At 45.5% G+C, this 19,981-nt stretch overlaps 1 protein-coding gene across 1 annotated transcript in view; it reads right to left on the reverse strand.

The window, feature by feature from the left end:
• Positions 1–19,349, reverse strand: part of LOC147456370 (putative DUF21 domain-containing protein At3g13070, chloroplastic) — a 60,035-nt gene extending 40,686 nt beyond the window's left edge. Inside the window, exon 1 of the mRNA XM_086514884.1 lies at positions 18,569–19,349. Within this exon, the coding sequence (XP_086371010.1) occupies positions 18,569–19,207 (639 nt within the window). The 5' untranslated portion in view covers positions 19,208–19,349. The remainder of the gene's footprint in view (positions 1–18,568) is intronic.
• Positions 19,350–19,981: the final 632 nt, after the last annotated feature.

Genomic DNA, 19,981 nt, shown 5'->3' on the forward strand with positions numbered 1-19,981 from the left:
TGAGAAGGTGCCTGATGAACAAAGTGTTCCTGCTGCCTCTTCAGCCAGAAAGTGCTAGCACTGGGTTTTCTTATATACTTGCTTGCTAATTTGCCCTACCCAGTTTCCCAACAGAAGTCACTTAAAAATAATAAGTGAAAATTGGCTAAAATAGGGAAAATAGGTCTATGCACTGTAAAAATGCTCCGGATGGGTTATGATGGAAAAATTATGATTATGTTGTGTGCAACCAGAGGATATGCATCTACTCTAAGTGTCTGGACATGCACGGTCTGCGAACAGACTTACAAAAGTGCCAGATCACTTCCTAATCTAGGCTGACTGAACTGAACAGAACACTTGCCATGAAGTAGCTTGTCCACGTACACATAGGGTTAGATGTGCACGTGACAGTTGCCGTTGAAGAAGGCAACCTCAAACTATATGATGAAGGAGAGAGCATTAATAGCATCTCATCGTCGAATGTAGCTGTCAAATTTTACAACCTTATCTCCGGATTTGAAGACTCTCCTCTTACTGTGGTGTCTGCGGCTTGTCTTTTTGAACTTGGGTTTAGCCTTAGACTTATGGAGTAGCACTTCGATTAGAAGGAGCTTTATCAAAAATAGATATTGTAGGGGTAGTAGAGGCAGTATAGCCAGGGAAATATGATGGAAGAAGAAGAAGAAGAAGAGAATTTTAACGTCGTAGGAAACTATTATTAAGAAGAAAATTTTGCTATAATTAAGAAGAGAGAGGAGAGAGAGATCCTTGTCCTTACTTTTATTCCTTTCATCTTGAGCAATCTTCCCTCAGTATCTTTGTCGCAAACTGCTGATATGTCAAGCTGCTGAAGAACGGAGTCGACTTACAGATTCCGCCCAGGGGCCTAAACCATAAGTGAAGAAGCAGCACAAGAAGAAGAAGAAGCGGAAGAAGTTTTACCCACTTGCAAACTCTTGCCGAGTGGCCTATTTCTAAAGAGGAATTCCTGCCAACTTATGGGACCTCGTCCAATGGGGCCCAAGTGACCTAAAGACAACAAATAAAGCAAGACCATACGCACACGCAAGACCATACGCACACACACTCAATCTCTTGCGTAAACTACTAATGACATGGCAACTATACGGGCAACCCGCAAAACGTGATGACATGCTGACGTGGCACTTGTACGGATTTTCGCGTTTTACGCTAATGACGTGGCAGCTGTACAGATTTCCACAAAACGCACTGGCAGCTTTTGGACCAGTTGCTTTTAGAGTTCGATGCTTTTCATGTAACTGCTTTCGAGAGGCCAAGGGCCTTTAAACATGAGCCAAGGGCTCATTCTCTGGCACGCTTCACGTGAAGGTGCAGAGGATGGAGTATCGGCAATAACTGAGTTCAAGCAATATAAAGAAATACCGAAAGGGGCGCCAAGGCCAGTGCCCTCTCCGGTGGAACTCCGCCACTACCCGACTCGTGTCGTGCATCTCTTTAAGTTCAATTGTTATTTGAAGTGCTTAAAGTTGTTCAGTCTGTTCTTTTCCATTGGCACGTGGTGCCCGTCACCGTGACAATCTCCTCAAAATTGCCCTCTTTTGTAGAAAAGAGAGACAGCCGTGCTTTGATACCGTTGTCATGAACATGTGTGCAAACAAATATCAATAAGCTCGAATAAATGATCATACTAAGATCAAAAGGGGAAGAGAGAATAAGAAGATCGATACGGTGTTGGGAACTGGTAGATGCCTTGCCCGCCCCCCCCCCGGCAGGCATTTAGGCCCCCCCTTATAGAGATACTTTAATTGATGGGGAAAATCTTCACAAGCACATGAAGTGGGAGTGGGGGATTGTTCCTGCGCTCTGTTCTAGATCTCAGATTTAATAGTACTTGGAAACTTTCTTCCTTCTTTAAGAAACTTAGAGATTAAGCTCTTAACTAGTATATCTTTCGGTCCAATCTCAGAGCCAGCCTGCTCTTCAAACAATTCAGAGTCTAATCCTGGAATCCCACTAACAAAGGCCAAATCCTTCTTTTGCTCCACTCTCCAAGAGAGAGTATACCCGCAAATCACTACACGATAGCAACTTCATGAACCTCACAAAGAACATCGCATGTTGCTTCCGGTAAGGAAGACAACCCCCCGGATATGGTCTCCTCGCGTGAACTCGACAATTTTTCAAAGTAGCAGCTTGCAGAGATCTCTCTGAGTCTCTCCACCACAAAGGTGCCTCCATAAATTTATGTCAAAAGAGGAGGGAAGAGATGCTTTTATAGGCACTAGGCAACCACCCAAGTCCAGGAATAGGAGGCTGTCCTTTGCTTTTTTAGCAAAAATAAGGCTGATGTGGGGACGCCTAGGAGGAGACACGGGGGGGGGGGGGGGGGGGGGGGGAGAGAGAGAGAGAGAGTCTCTAGAGAGTGTGCTTTTTCTGTCACAAAATTATGATGTGGCATGACCAAGGACCTAAAACTATAAGTTGTTCAAGCTTATAGGGTCCCATCCGATGAGGCCCTAGGTACAACTAGTGTCACAAACTGATGACGTGGCACACACAAGTGTCCCAACTTATGGGCACTTGCCAATAGGGTCCTGGGGACACGAGGGAAAATAAAAGAACTCAAAGCGGCTCGTTGTACGGACTCCCGCATAATGTGTTGAGTGCTGACGTGACTGTCTGTACTTGGACACGGCTTTTGCCAAGGTTCGCGAGGCTCTAGAGAAGTCTCAAGCACGGCACAAGAAGACAGCAGATCGACATCAACGCAACTTGAAGTTGAAGCAAGATGATTAGGTGCTCTTAAGTTTTGAGAAGGCACGCCTAAGGAAACGAAAGAGAAAGGAGTGGCTTTTTCCAAAGCTTAGCATGAGATATTATGGCCCTTTCCAGATTCTGGAAGTATCCTTCAGACTCAAGTTGCCAAAATTTGAAAGATTCACAATGCATTTCATGTGAGTCTTTTGAAACCCTTTAAGGGTGAGGTGTCAATTGATAGGGAGCCTGATTAGCAACTCGAAGTGAAAGAGAGCGAGGAGATACTCATTCCAGAACAGATTCTGGCACATAAGAAAAGAAAAGTGAAAGGTAAAGTGATTCGGCGGTTCTTAGTGAAATTTAAGAACTATCTGGCATTGGATGCAAAGTGGATGGAAGAGGAGGACATAGCAGATACTCCTCAGATTTTGTAACTTTACCTTGACGCTTTTGGATTAGCTGCGTCTAGTCTAAAAGATCCCGCGGATCAGCAGGGTTGAATCTGGTGCAGACGAGACTGCACAAGAGGGGAGTCACCCTGCTCCTTTGTCACAGATTACCTGGATGGAATAGAGTCACTGATTTCCCTTTGGATTTCAGGGATACTACTGTGCTGAGAGTATTCTGCTGTATGACTTTATGTATATTGAAAATGGGAATTTCCGAACTTGAGCCTGATTGATGTGTACTCTCTCATGTGATTTGTTTGAGTGCAGGATTGAAAGACGAAATGACAGCAGAATTTCGGTCTTGAGAATCTATAGACATGATCGCAATAAGAATTAGATAATCCGACATCAGTGAGGTCCGGGATGGATCTAGATGTGATTGCTAGATACGTTGTGTAACAAACTTGGACACTCCAAGTCAAGATTCTATCGCGACACGACAGAATTCACTTCAAAACAATTCACATTTCACAATTGATTCACACGGCCCGGCAGAGTTCCCTGCCGATATTGGCCCCAAAGACTGGCGCCTCTTTCGGTATTTCTTTTTGTATTAATTTGCAACTCAAAGTACAAGGGAGTGGGAGGGTCTCACTGTCAAACTCTGCGTCCAGATGCTCTACATAGTGGGAGCCCTACCCACTAATTTATAACTTTACAAGAGATGCTAAAAGCAAAGCCCCAAAAGCTGAAAATCAAAAGCCTACAAAAATAAAGCATATCCTCTCACAAGCTTGCTTAGAAAATTAAAGCAGCTTGCGTAGGTTTTTCAGCCCTGATTTGCGTAGCCAAAAAGCAGGTCCAAAAGCTGTCGTACACTGCTGCCACGTCATCAGGCCGTACAGAATTCTGCAGAGTGCGCCGCGATTTCAGGGGAGGCCGTACGCTCTTGCCATGTCAGCCAGCCAGAGCGGGAGTGTGTGTGTGTACAGAGTTGCCACGTCACCAGTTTGTGACATACCCCCCTCTTGAAAGCATTGTAATCGCCCTCGATTACGCTTGCAAAGCAGACAGAAGCCATAAACTGTCTTAGCAGACATTGACTGTTAGTACCCACGCACTAGAAACACACATCTAGCACATGTACCAATCGACAGTCACATCACACGACATCACAGGACATCACATGACAAATCACATTCACAAATTCATTCGGATCTCAAACCATGATTTATCGGCAACGTATTTAGCAATCGCATCTAGATCCGCTCGGGACCTCATAGATGCCCCATTAACTAATCCTTATTGCAATCACGTCTATCGAGATCGTTCAAATTGAAATGCTATAGTCATTTCGTCTATTAGTTCCTGCACTCAAACAAGTCCAGAAAAAATTAGTATCATATTATCGGGAATTCCAGTTCATAAAGTCATACAACACAATACTGTCAGCTCACAATATCCTTGAAACTCAAAGAGACATCGGTGACTTTAGTATCAAAAATCGAGGCAATCTGTTGAAAAAGGAGCGGAGCGACTCCCCTCTTGTGCATACCCGCTGCACCAGATTCCACCCAAGCTGAGTTTGGGGTTCCATTTAGAATAGACTATGCTAATCCAAATGCTTCAAGGTAAAGATTCACAATCTGAGGAGTATTTGCTAGGTCCTTCTCCTCCATCCACTTCGCATCCAATGCAGAATAGTTCTTGAATTTAACCAAGAACCGCCTTGTCGCTTTACCCTTAATCTTTCTGTCTTTATGTGCCAATATCTGTTCTGGAACAAGGATCTCCTCGTTTTCTTCCACTTCAGGTTGCTCATCAAGCTCCCCATCTTCGGGCACATCGCCTTTTAAAGGCTTCAAGAGACTCACATGAAAAGCATTGTGAATTCTCCAAGTATCGAGCAGCTTTAGTCTAAAGGAGACATCATTGATATTTTCGAAAATCTGAAAAGGTCCGTAGTATCGCATACTAAGCTTTGGAAAAAGCCTCTCCTTTCCCTTGTTCTTTCTCAGGCGTGCCTTCTCAACACGTAAGAGCACCCAATCGTTCTCCTTTAATTTCAAATCGCGACGATGGCAATTTGTTGCCTTTTTCTGTCTTTCTTGAGATTTCTGCAAAGCCTCACGGACCTTAGCAAAGGCCGTGTCCAAGTCACGCGTGTATCGTCGGCTTCAAAAATCTTATCTTTCGTGCTTAGGAAGGGTGGAACCTTCGTAGCACCTTCAATAATCTCAAATCGCGCCTTCCCCGTCGAAGAGTGTATCGTGTTATTGTAGGCAAATTCCACCAAAGGTAAATACTTTTCCTATTGAGTCTTCTGTCCGAGATGTAAGACTTTAATAAATCTAGTACCACTGAATTGGAAATCTCTGCTCTGATTGCCCGTCAATCTGCGCGTGGAACGATGACGAGAACTGCAACCGTATGCCAATGTTCTCCCAAATAGCCTTCCAAAACAAACTCGTGAATCTGGGGTCCCTATCGGAGACATTCGTCTCAGGCATGCCATGTAATCTGAAGATCTGGGCCACAAACAGTCTCGCTAAGTGATCCGGCTTGACTATTTTCTTCACTGGAATGAAATGAGCTTGCTTGCTAAATCTGTCAATAACAGTCCAGATACCATCGTGCCAAAACCCTTATTTTTCAAAGTTGTTGGATATAAGATTTATTCGTGTCAATGCGTAGAGCTTATTGAGAGGATCAACTTTGCCTTCTGTCGCATATCCAAATTCTCAACCGTTGAAGAGATTCTTAAAGGTCTTCTGGAAAACTTCCCTACCAAAAATTTGTTCTATTCTTCATTTTGCTCCTCAATTCTCACACCAGATTTCAACTTTTCTTTGTCTGCTCACCGAGAGATGTTATCTCTGTCAAATTCTCCACGAGAACGCATCTGCAATCTGGGATTCTTTATGGCTTATGCCCTGTAAGACAGAGCGATGAAGACGGGAGCGCGCCCAATGCGCGATGAAGTAAGGGTGGGAGTGGCTAATAAGTTCGGGGTCGGTACACAGATTCTTCAATAACAATTTTCCAAAGTGCCCAAGTGCTCTGTCTACTCTTTGGTAGGACCGGTATGCTTTGAGAAAAGCACATGCCTGAAGCACTGATACCATTGTTACAGACTCGGACACCCCAAAGTCGAAAATCTGACACGACACACGAGAGTCACTGAAAATACTCCACAACTTTATCACACTTTAAAATTAGAGTCGACACGGCCCGGCGTAGTTCCGTGCCCAGAGGTATTGGCCCCAAAATCTGGCGCCCCTTTCGGTAATTATTTTTATATTGATATTGATGCTTGAGCAAAGTACAACACCCGAGGAGATCTCTGCTCTCAGACTCTACGTCCAGATGCTCTGCAAAGTGAGGCCCCAAAGGGTCTATTTATTCTTACAAGGGATGCCCCAAAAGCTGTAAACTCAAAAGCAACTTGTTCAAAAAGCATCTCGTCCCAAAAACTGCCAAAATGCAGCTAGCGCAATTTGCAAAAATCCTACAGCAGCCACATCAACAGGTCAATGCTTTTTGCGGTATCTCCGTACGGCAGCCACGTCAGCACCAGTCAGCGCGGACTCCGGGAGTGTCCATACAGTTGTCCACGTCAGCAATTCGCACAGTGTTGCCACATCATCAATTTGTGACACGTGGTAGCTATGCGAACGCTCCGCGTTTTGCGCTGATGACATGGCAAGCCGTACGGACGCTCTGCATTTTACGAGACTGTACGGAAATTCCGCAGATAGCGCTCGCAGCTTTTGGGGCAAAGTGCTTTTGAGTTAAAAGATTTTCATGTGACTGCTTTTGAGAGCCCTCATGGCCTTTAAATTGAACCCCAGGGCCACTCTCTGGCTCAGATTGCTGACGAGCTTTCGAGGAGAGAGGACCTGCGGGCATTGCAACTTTGCTCAAGCGTTAATATAAAAATAAATACCGAAAAGGGCGCCAGTCTTTAAGGCCAATCTCTCATGGAACTACGCTGGGCCGTGTCGACTCAAATTGAACTATGATTGAAGTGCGAAGTGTTTTTAAGTAATTCTCTCGTGTGTCGTGTTGTGCCCAAGTCTGTTACAGTGCTATCAAAGCTCAACCGATTTCTCTTCTACCGAGGAAGCCGATCCCTTTTTCCACGACACACATGGATTCAAGAGATGATTCTCGCAAGAATCAGACGAACCCACCCGACAATTCTGGAAGGGGTGACAGCACGGGAAATTCAAATGGAACAACAGATGAAGAGTACAAGCCACCTCGGCCTACGGAGTATCAATTAATGGAGATGCACCATCAACAGCAGGTTGATGATTGTGCAAAGCACATGCTGTAGTTTTCGAAAGATCCCCAGTATGCCAAATTTTTTACCACACCCGATAGATGAAGTGCATTCTCGATGGAAGACAGCCATCGACTTCCCATTAAAGTCAACCCTCAAGAAACCTCCTGTCCCACGGATGTTTACTAAAGATGAACTCGATGATGTTGTTGAGGGATGAATCAACCAACTTTTGGGGGCAAAGAAGCAACCGAAGAAACGAAACAAGGGAACAGACTACCCTGGCTACTTGGGTCGTCAATCTTCTTTTGTGAATGCTAGAAAACAGAAGAAGCATGTACGCTTCGAGGGATTGTCCAGTTCGTCATCATCTTCTTCTGACAGTTCGGATAGCTCTTCCTCTTCTGGTTCGAGTGATGAGAGAAAGGGCAAGAAACGACGAAAGAGCCAGACATGGAAAGAAAGAAGGCGGCCAAGAAAAGTAGATCCTACCGTAGATCTCGACAATTTTCTAACAATTTTGACGAGGATTCATCCTCTTCTGAGAGTTCGGACTCCGAGGACCATAAGTTTTATTCGAAGAGGAAGCATTTTTACAGAGGGAATCAATATGACTTTCTCGAAGTCAAGAATAAGAAGACCAAAGAATTCAAGGACGATGGACAAGCAATCAAATTTGATACTTTTTCAGGGTTTAGAGATGCCCACATAGCCCTGGCCTTCATTCAGCAATTTGACATAGCTTTTTCTGGAGGGCGCTACTCACAGCACTTGAAATGAACGCACAGAGTGGATCTCTCGGCTACACGGATCGCCTACAGACACGCGTGGGACGAACCACCCGACCATAGCCACCATCCGATAGCTCCCCCGTGTTAGGCCAACGTTCGAGGACGTAGGCGTGCACCTATAAGACCGAGCGTCCCATACCACCCGGCCTCCTCGAGGTGACCTCGCGCACTCCTAGCCTCCTGGGCTAACCACTGGCACTCTGCCAATGGGGGTCGATAACTGCAAATGAAGCCTTGGCCTCCCTTTTAAAATAATGGCCAGCCTCATTGGCTATGTTCACACTACGTCCGCCCGGACACTGGACACCCGTCCCGACAGCATCTGGCTAGATCCCCTCTCCTGTGAGCGGGACAAAACATACTTCCCCCCTTAAGAACCATTGATGGCCTCATCAATGAAGTGCGGATACTGAGCTTTCAAAGCTCTAACTGATTCCCAAGTAGCAAACCTTTCGGATTGACCCTTGCATTTAATTAAGTACTCGTCATAAGCCTTTTGGCGCAAATGACAGGTACGATGATCTAAAACTGCCTCTGGTTCTCGAGGAATATACTCAGTTTGCATATCTTGCCATACATTTTACTCAATAGGCACAACAACGTTGGCCTCGCTTGGCTGACGTGAAATACTGGATGTACACTAACATCCGAAGAAAGAACCAGTTTATAGGCAACTTGGCCAATCTTCTTTGTGACCAAGAATGGACCACAATATCTAGTTGATGTTGCTAATTGGACTATTTTCCTATTTTTAATGATTAAATCTCTTTTTTATGATATTTTATTATGTGTACTAAGAACTGTTAAAAGATTGTAGCTACAGGAACTGCCATCAGGAACGGACAACTCTGATGTGTCATTTGATGGGTGACGGTAAACATCGCGAAGGAGTTTCCGTAAGTTCGGTGGAAAGGGCCGGGTTACGAGTGCCCCTGATGCGTCACATGATGGGTGACGGGTGCATCAGTAAGGGGGCATCCCGTAGGCTAAGGAGGAAATCCGAACTGAGTAAGAAAATACGCGTAAGAACGCAAGCACAAGAATAAAGATGGGTTCAATGAATCTTTTTACGAAAAGCAGGAACAGTCGCGGGAGGACAGATGTTTTCCCGCGAGGAGTCTGTGTCTGCATTGTATCTGTGTCATGTCCTACAGCCGGGGACGCCTGGAATGTGTCCGTGTAGCATTGTTTTCACTAACTGAGTGAGTTTTTAAAGTTTGAACAGGCTCACACTTTATTTTATATATTTTATAAAGTGATCGATCACTTTTAAGTGACCGGCCCCTTTATTAATAAAATAAAGCAAGTAAGGCTCTTATAAAAAAGCCAGTGCTAAAACCAACGCAGGGGGGCTGAATTGCGATCTCTCTCTCTCCTCTCTCTAGAAAACGCGATTTTCTCTCTCCTCTCTCTAGGAGCGCCAAGCTCTGCTTTTGGACCCCTATTCCTGCCGGGTGTCAGACCCTATAAAAGGGTAGCCAACGTTTCAGTTTGGGGATTCTGGAGCAAAGACTGGCGACGGAAACTGCAAGTGTTCGCGTGACGACTGAGTATGGAGGTCGATTCTCCGAGCAAGGAGCGACAGGTATAAGGTGTTGATACGCATTGAGAATTGTTACTCTGTGTGATTTGTTTTGCAGGAATCTCCCGTCTTACGGGAAGGCCCTTTACGGGAAACTACGGCTTCGCGCCTAAGTCCCTCACGGGAAGGAACGGCCTTGTGCCCAAGCCCTTTACGGGAAAGCACGACCTACGGGTCTAAGATTACAGAACGGAGGGGTTTCCTTGGGTTCTCGTGCTTGTATAAGAATTCTCCCTGAATAAAAGAATACTCTTAACGGGGGGGGACCAGCCCATCTTCTGGTCCCCAATACTGTGTCGATCTTCTCCCTTCTTACCCTTTTGCAAAGTATTATAATTTTCAGATTTCTAAGTGCTCGTGTACGCTCCCGTTTTGTGACAGTGGTATCAGAGCTCGGACTCCTCTCTTTCTCTGCAAAGAAGGACGATTCCGGGAAGAACGGGAAGAACCATGTCGAGCCAAGGGAAAAGCGTTGAAGAGGAACTTAACAAGTGCAAGCTCAGCTTGCGGAGTTGCAACAAATTTTACTGTTGCTGGACGTCCAAAAGTTGTTGGGCGGAATGAAGAAAACGAATGGAACTGATGCAGCCAAGCATCCAGACAACACTGTTGGCGTGAGACCACAGGAGGCAAGAGAAGAAGAACGTGCCGAGGTGCACAAAGGATCTTCGGATCGGAATGAACGGGCTACTTCAAGGAAAGGCCAGGAAAAAGCGCTCTCTTTGCTAGACGAGAGCAAGGACATCTCTATCTCATCTCCATCTTACTCTCCTGATTATACTTCTACTTCTCGATCATCTCGTCAGAAGAAGGAAGCCGCTACTACTGCTACTACCCTACATCAACCTAAAGATAAGCCTCGATTCAAGAAGCATGGTCGCAAGTCTCAACATCGCATGAGAGTCTTCAAATCGGGCGACAAGGACATCAAGTTCGAAACCTACAACGGACAGAGAGACATCTCCAAAGCACTGTCCTTCATCAGACAGTTTGAAGTCGCCTTTACCAATGGGCACTTCACAGAAAGATCCAAATTACGCCATGTGGGGATGCACCTCAAGGAAACGGCAAGTAATTGGTGGTTAGCCAAGATTCTGGAAGGTTCTCATGCCAGAACTTGGGAGAGCTTCAAATCTGAATTTTATGAACAATTTCTTCCACCTGACTTCGAGCAGGACATACGGAAGGAATGGGACTAGCTTGCCCAGAAGGAACATGAAAGAGTAACGACCTATGTGGACAAGTATTGGTCGGTTCTTCTGAAGATCACTCCCTTCATGAAGATTGCCGACGAGGAAAAGAAAAGAAAGTTCGAAGCGGGTCTCCAACCGCAGCTTCGAAAGAGTATGAAGGTGTATCCGCATGATACTCTTCAAAGGATGATGGAGTCAGCAATCATTGCTGAGGATTTGCACTCAACTGGGACGCCCAGAAAGATGGAGCATAGCACTTACCGTGCAAGACAAAGAGGGGTCTACGATGACCAAGGGGGCCAAGGAAGAAAACGTCCTCCATCTAGGGACGATGATCATTCTAAGAAGCCAGAGGGCACTAGCAAGCGAACTAAGTATCTTTCTCCTACTCAACTTCAAACTTTCAGAGAGGAAGGAAGATGCTTCTACTGTGGCGAGAAAGGACATATGAAACCGGACTGCCCTCTAAGGCAGCAACGGCAAGAGCAAGCCTCTACGAGGCAAGAGAAAGCAAGGAAGGAACCCGCACCACCAAGTTCGAACTCAATCCCAGATGTTCAAGGAAACACAGAATCTGAGAAAGGGAAGCGTCAACTTCTGAAGGGCTGGGGATCTTTGAACAACCAGCGAGTACTGATTCTTTATGATCCAGGATCCACGGATAACTTCATCTCCCTGGATACTGCGGAACGATTGTGCCTCACACCGGCTCAGCTTGGCACACCGGTTACATCCGGATCAGCATTCGAGGGGTTGACAACCAATGCAACTCCCGTGCAAGGACAGCTCAATCTTCGGATTGGCGAGTACAAGGACCGCGAATCATTTTTGATGGCACCCATCGAGGGATGTGATATCATCTTGGGTATGCCATGGCACTTTCACATGACACCTATTCCCGATTATGTGGCAAAGACCCTCACTTTTGATAATGGGGGTAAGAAAATAAAGATTCAAGCTGATGCAGGAGATTGGCAGTTCCCAATTGTAAGCCATATCTCCATTAAGAAAGAAATGAAGAAGTGTGTTTCTACTTACTTGATTTTTGCAAAGGATAAAACTAGTAGGGACCCTCTCTCTAGTCTGGAAATTAAGCGTCTTCAATTTATTGAAAAGTACAAGGATTGTTTCACGGAAATGAACTCCCTCCGGTACGCCCGGAAGATCACCGCATAGATCTCATACCGGGTAGCTCGCCTCCCAATCAACCCCCTTATCGGGTGAGTCTTGCTCAGCAAGAGGAAATTTTGATGCAAGTCAACGAGCTTCTAGAGAAAGGGTTAGTACGGCCAAGTGCTTCACCCTACTGCTCTCCAGTTCTACTGGTGCAGAAGAAAGATGGCACGTTTCGAATGTGCATAGACTATAGGTCTTTAAGATCGCGATCAAGAATCGCTTTCCGATCCCTCGGATTGATGATATACTTGATAAGTTGCAGGGTGCAAGTGTCTTTAGTAGCATAGACTTAAAGAGTGGGTATCATCAGATACGGATCGCCCCTGAGGATGTCCATAAGACAGCTTTCCGCACAACCTTTGGACTATATGAATTCTTGGTAATGCCTTTCGGCTTGACCAATGCTCCTGCGACCTTCAATCGCATGATGAACCGCATTTTCAGCCCGTATCGAGCTTTTACGGGAGTATTCTTTGACGACATACTCATCTTCTCTAAGTCAAAAGAGGAACATCGGAAGCACTTGGACTTAGTGTTTCAAGAATTGCAAAAGCATGAGTTGCATGTGAATGCAAAGAAGAGCGAGTTCTTTCTCTCTGAGATACACTATCTCGGCCATATAGTCTCTCACAATCAAGTGAGTATGGATCTTGCCAAGATCCGAGTGGTAGAAGATTGGCCTATTCCCACTACGGTACATGATGTACGTAGCTTTTTGGGATTATGTTCATATTATCGAAGGTTTGTCCGAGGATTTGCTCATGTAGCAGGACCACTTCATGATTTGACAAAGAAGAAGATTCCTTTCAAATGGGGATCGAGACAACAAGGAGCTTTTGATCGGCTCAAGTACTTGCTAAGCCATGGGCCTATTTTGATAGTGTCTGACTTAAGGAAACCATTTGAGGTTCACTGCGATGCTTCAGGTGATTGCATCGAAGCAGTGTTAAACCAAGAAGGCCATGCAGTGGCCTACGAAAGCAGACGGCTTAAGGATGCAGAGTTGCATGCATCAATCTACGAAAAGGAACTCTCTGCTATGATTCACGCCTTATCCAACTGGAAGCGCTATCTTCTAGGAGCGGATTTTGTGATCAAGAGTGATCACCAGAGTTTGCGGTATTTTCTTACGCAAAGGAAACTATCTGAGAAGCAAATAAGGTGGGCAAACTTTTTGTCTATGTTTCACTTCCAGATCCTTCACACGGCTGGGAGTAAGAATGTAGTCGCAGACGCACTGTCTAGGCGGCCAAGGGTGAACGCTATCACTTCTGTGTATCACCAAGAATTAGAAGCACTACCGGATTTATATCCGAATGATCCAGACTTCTCCACCATTTGGGGAAAGCTACATCGTGGAGAGAATGAGTTTCCCTATTCCATTCGGGACGGTTATCTCTACCACCATCAGGCCATATGTGTGGCGGAACCATTAAGAAAGAAGATCATGGATGAAGCACACGCTTCGCCTTATGCGGGTCATCGGGGTATTCTCCCTACAACCTTAGCAATGGAAAGATATTTCTTTTGGCCTAGCCTTAAAGCAGACATTGATAAGTATGTCAGGGAATGCTTGGTTTGCCAAAAAGTGAAGTATGATCGGCATAAGACGCCTGGGTTGCTACAACCTTTGCCTGTGCCTAACGAACCTTGGGAAAGTATTGCCATGGACCTCCCTAGAACTCAGACCGGAAATGACGCGATTTGGACCATTGTGGACAGGTTTAGCAAGCAAGCACACTTCATACCAGTCAAGAAAACGATCAAAGCAGATCATATGGCTAGGGTCTTTCTAGCACAGATCTTTAAGCATCATGGAATGCCTAAGTCTATTGTGAGTGATCGAGATCCTCGCATGACAGGAAATTTTTGGCGTGCCTTGATGGATAATCTTGGTACAAAGCTGAATTTTTCATTTGCCTACCATCCTCAAACGGACGGGCAAAGTGAGATAGCCAATTCCACACTATTGGATATGTTAAAAGCTTATGTGTCAGATCGGTAATCTGACTGGGAGAAATATTTGCCTCTTGTCGAGTATGCGTATAACAATACCATACATTCATCGACGGGGAAAGCACCTTTTGAGATTCTCTATGGTAAGCCTTTGCTTCCACCCATCCTTTTAACTAAGGATAAGATCTTTGCAGCGGATGAATTTGTCCGGGACTTGGACACAGCCTACGGGCAAGTTAGGAGAGCTATTCTACGCTCTCAGGAAAAGCATAAGAAAGCTGCAGACAAGCACAGAAGGAATCTAGACTTAACAGTCAGACAGTTAGTCTTACTCAAGTTTGAGAAGGCAAGACTTAAGAAACAAGCGTCTCATAAGGGGAAAGTGGTAAAACTTTCTACCCGTTATTATGGGCCGTTTAAGATCATTGAGCGAGTGAATGATGTCACTTTCCGATTAGAGCTACCGCCTAATTGGAAGATCCATAATGCTTTCCATGTCAGTTTACTCCGGCCGTATGTGGGACCGCCTCCGAGCCAGCCTAGTGCTGAGGAACCTCCTGAGGTTGAGGAAACAGAAGAAATACTCCAACCGGAGCAGATAGTAAATCATCAGGAGCGGTCTCTCAAATCCGGAAAGATAACACGGAAGTATTTGGTTAAGTTTAAGAACTATTCGAATCTAGATGCTCAGTGGATGACACAGGAGGAATTAGCAGCTTATCCCAAGATACTAGAGGTATATGTCCAAGCACTACAGTTGAGGTCAACTGTTTAGAAGCCAAAGGGATGTTGCTAATTGGACTATTTTCCTATTTTTAATGATTAAATCTCTTTTTTATGATATTTTATTATGTGAACTGTTGAAAGATTGTAGCTACAGGAACTGCCATCAGGAACGGACAACTCTGATGTGTCATTTGATGGGTGACGGTAAACATCGCGAAGGAGTTTCCGTAAGTTCAATGGAAAGGGCCGGGTTTCGAGTGCCCCTCATGCGTCACATGATGGGTGACGGGTGCATCAGTAAGGGGGCATCCCGTAGGCTAAGGAGGAAATCCGAACTGAGTAAGAAAATACACGTAAGAACGCAAGCACAAGAATAAAGATAGGTTCAATGAAGCTTTTTACGAAAAGCAGGAACAGTCGCGGGAGGACAGATGTTTTCCCGCGAGGAGTCTGTGTCTGCATTGCATCTGTGTCATGTCCTGCACCCGGGGACGCCTGGAATGTGTCCGTGTAGCATTGTTTTCACTAACTGAGTGAGTTTTTAAAGCTTGAACAGGTTCACACTTTATTTTATAAAGTGAGGACGCCTGGAATGTGTCCGTGTAGCATTGTTTTCACTAACTGAGTGAGTTTTTAAAGTTTGAATAGGTTCACACTTTATTTTATAAAGTGACCGGTCACTTTTAAGTGACCGGTCCCTTTATTAATAAAATAAAGCAAGTAAGGCTCTTATAAAAAAGCCAGCGCTAAAACCAACGCAGGGGGGGCTGAATTGCGATCTCTCTCTCTCCTCCCTCTACAAAACGCAATTTTCTCTCTCCTCTCTCTAGGAGCGCCAAGCTCTGCTTTTGGACCCCTATTCCTGCCGGGTGTCAGACCCTATAAAAGGGTAGCCAACGTTTCAGTTTGGGGATTCTGGAGCAAAGACTGGCAACGGAAACTGCAAGTGTTCGCGTGACGACTGAGTACGGAGGTCGATTCTCCGAGCAAGGAGCGACAGGTATAAGGTGTTGATACGCATTGAGAATTGTTACTCTGTGTGATTTGTTTTGCAGGAATCTCCCGTCTTACGGGAAGGCCCTTTACGGGAAACTACGGCTTCGCGCCTAAGTCCCTCACGGGAAGGAACGGCCTTGTGCCCAAGCCCTTTACGGGAAAGCACGACCTACGGGTCTAAGATTACAGAACGGAGGGGTTTCCTCGGGTTCTCGTGCTTGTATAAGAATTCTCCCTGAATAAAAGAATACTCTTAACGGGGGGGACCAGCCCATCTTGTGGTCCCCAATACTGTGTCGATCTTCTCCCTTCTCTCCCTTTTGCAAAGTATTATAATTTTCAGATTTCTAAGTGCTCGTGTACGCTCCCGTTTTGTGACAGTTGAAAGCGTATAATGCTTTCCCGTTCACATGGTCTTGGAATCCTTGAGTATCTTCAGACAGACCCATTATCCCACCTCTAAAGTCCTGGGAGACCTCTTTTGATTGGCATAAGTAGTGACTCGATCACGAGCCGTACTTATACTATCCTTAGCCAATTCGAGCATTTCTTGCATGTCATACAAGAAATCACGAGCTTTGCGTTTCTTGACTTTCTCTAAGCCAATAGCAATCGGGGATTTAGGCTCGAATCCATACATCAACATGAATGGGCTACAGTGGCAGAATGCTTGCTACTATTGTAGGCGAACTCTAATTGTGGAAGATACCTTTCCCAATCAAACTGCCTATGAGAGACATAAGCTCTCAACATGTCCTCTAACGTCTGATTCATCCTCTCAGTTTGTCTGTTCGACATGGAATAGTCAGAAGACGACATACTCAACTTCGTCTGAAGATGAGCAAACACATCTCACCAAAATCGGCCAATGAACTTAATATCTCGATCACTGACGAAATCCTCTGGCAGACCATACAACTTGTAAAGCTGATCGACAAATAAAACCGCCACCTCATGGCTTTTTACTGTTGACTGACGAGGCCCTACGGACAACTAGAGGAATCAAAAAAAGAGAAATCACGTAAAGGCGAATGATGTGGCAACTGTACGAACGCTCCGTGTTTTGCGCTGATGACGTGGCAGTCCGTACGGACACTTTGCGTTTTACGGGACTGTACGAAAATTCCGCAAATAGCGCTTGCAGCTTTTGGGGCCAAGTACTTTTGAGTTTGAAGATTTTCATGTAACTGCTTTTGAGAGCCCTTAGGACCTTTAAATTGAACCCCAGGGCCACTCTCCGGCTTAGATTGCTGACGAGCTTTCGAGGAGAGAGGACCCGCGGGCACTGTAACTTTGCTCAAGTGTTAATATAAAAATAAAAACCGAAAGGGACACCACTCTTTGTGTAAGGTGCAACGGAAGTGAATGTTGACTTTGCTCAAGATGAGTGCTCCGAACTGTGCTCAAGGGTTCCTTTTACTTACGGAAGGGAGAGCCTTCCGTTCCTTTAGTGAAAGAGTGCAATGATCACAAAGAAAGTGAATGTTATTGTGACTTAAGGTGCTGATACTGAGAGAGAGAGAGAGAGAAAAGAATACGATACCAGACGATTCTCAAACCCTCTCCAAGGGCCCCCCTCTCTATGGGGAGAGAGGTCTATGCTATTGATTGGACAAATCTAGTACAATGGTCTAGATGCAATGAACTTGCCGATGATGTCGACGACAACGATGAGGACGGGCTGAAATCTGAAAACGTTAGGGACTGAAATCTGCAATCTGCAAAGCGCTGACTTTCTGCTGATCTCTGACATTGTGTCGGCGAGGACGGCGATGGCGACGACACGACAACAATGTGCTGAAAACGCAGATGCTGAAAACTGCGGACAGCGGGCTGAATCTGAAAACGTTGGCTGATCTGTCAGTACGGCGATGATCTGCTGTGGGTAGGCGAGATGCGATGCTAGGGGCTGGATCTGTTGTGTCTATGTGCTGAAAACTGAAAACGTTGATGTGCTTGGGCTGATCTAACGCCGGAATCTGTAAACGCTAGGCTAAGTGCTGCAAACTGAAAACGCCACTTGATCTGTAGCAAAACGCTAGGCTGTTCTGCCGATGAAAACGTTAGGCTCTTCTGCTTCTGTTGGCTGAAAACGCTAGGTCTCCTATCGGTCTTGCTTAGAAGGTGCACGGCAAGTTACTGGAGCTTCTACTGCCTCTTCTGGCAGAAAGTGCTAGCGCTAGGTTTCTTTTATAGATACTTGGCAAATTTGCCCTACCCAGTTACCTCAAAAAACCGAAACACACCTGGAGACTAAAAATGCTATTCATTCTAATCGGGGAGTACTCTAAATAAGTATTGCTGGAAGCTGTGTATACCATGTGCATATCAGATGTAGATCTTGTCAAGAATACGTCCAGGAAACCTAGGCCGAAGGAATATAACAAATGGAATCACTAAAAAGATGTCCTTTACTAAAAGTGCTTTAAGCTAATATCTGTTTTTAATCAAACGAGTTTCTCCAATAAAAAATTTCCTACACTATGTTGATAGATGAAGAGAGACTTGCTAACTTCAAAAATGACCATCACGAGGACAACTAGACCACTACAAGCAATGACAATAAATTGCTAAGCACTAGAATGGGACCAAGAGCCCGTGACTTCACAGAAGAGATCTCCCCCACCTTCAGGCTATTGTAATTCCCATTGTAGCAGTGTGAACTTGCTAATCAATAAATTTATTAATATGACAAATCAAGATTTAGTACCCATAAATGGCATACAATCCCATGCACTCCAGAAAATACAAACCTTCCAGGGCCAAAGTGTTGTAATGGATGTTTCTGCCATTGAGAAAAAGGCCGACAACCCCAATAAAATAGACAGCAGCACTCCTTGATCCCTGAAAACCTCCAACACCTGAACAAGTTTTGGCCAAAGCGAGCTGAGCCCATTCTTGAATTGCTGTAGCAATGAAGAAAGCCCCACCATACCAGGATCAGCAACCGCTGCAGCCAGTGCCATTTTTTTGGAAAAAATAAATGCAGCACATGCAACAGCGAGCAACGATGCCCTCAATACCACATGCCCCGCCTGATCAATCCATGATCTGCCATGTCCATCTTCAATGTGCTGGCGGTTCAAAGGTGTTGCAGTAATGGGCATAGAGCTTCCCCTGCCAGTGATTTTGCATAGAGATAGGTTCCATTTGCAGGAAGAGCGTGGCTCGCTCCCGTATTCTCTACCTCCCTCTATCTTTGCCCAGTTGCTTGCGTTGTGGTATCTCAAAAACGAAAAGACAATCCCCTGCATGCGATGTTCTTGTTTTCTGCTCACGTACATACCTGAACCTACCCGAGCATGGGTAGCGGAGATCCAAGCGAGTGAAGAGAAGCCATAAACCGGTATTCCTGGAGAGGAAAGGCCCTGGATAGCTTGAACACACTGCATAATGGCTGGAAGGAGGAGCTGAAAATTCAGAGAGCTGAAGCTTGCACATGGCGAAAAAGAGTATCACAGGCACCGAAATCTTTCACGGCCATAACCTGTCATCCAGCCTACATTGAAAACAACACCCAGCCCATGACTAGCCAGTATAGCAACGCGCACCTGTCTGTGTGTGTGTGTGTGTGTGTGTGTGTGTGTGTGTGTGAGAGAGAGAGAGAGAGAGAGAAGGGGGGGGGGCACAGCAGCTACTACGATACGACGGAAAGCTCCTCTCTCTCTCTCGATCTCTAGGCGAGATGAAAACGGTCTGACGTGGCAAGCGGACCATCCATTCATCGACACCATCAAAATGCTCTTTTCCTTCGTTGTGGGCTCAGCCCCTATATAACACACGGGCATGTTCAAATGGGATCAATGGTGGAGGGGAAAGGGGGAAAGGGAGGGGGTGGGGGGTGGGGCGGGGCGGCATCAATCATGGGCCCATCGGATTTAGCACCGTGGAGGTGAACCGACTTTACAAAATTGGCCCCGAATTTTCAAATCTGCTCGCATTTACAATATGACATACTCAAGTCCCATATATTTCATTGAACGATGTGAGGTATAGTGGTTAGTGCACATGGCTTGCGACAGGGTGATTGTGGGTTCAAGACATGGGGTGGACCGCCTTGAATTTTCCAAATGTACAACAAGTGTGCATTGGAGCCACAATTGCCAGGTCAAATTGATGGACACTTTAGATGTGCAGATCACTCTATTATCCGCAGAAGCTTTAGC

This window comes from Adiantum capillus-veneris, chromosome 6 (genome assembly GCF_014529385.1).
Source record: "Adiantum capillus-veneris isolate H3 chromosome 6, ASM1452938v2, whole genome shotgun sequence".
In the NCBI taxonomy this organism is placed as follows: domain Eukaryota; kingdom Viridiplantae; phylum Streptophyta; class Polypodiopsida; order Polypodiales; family Pteridaceae; genus Adiantum; species Adiantum capillus-veneris.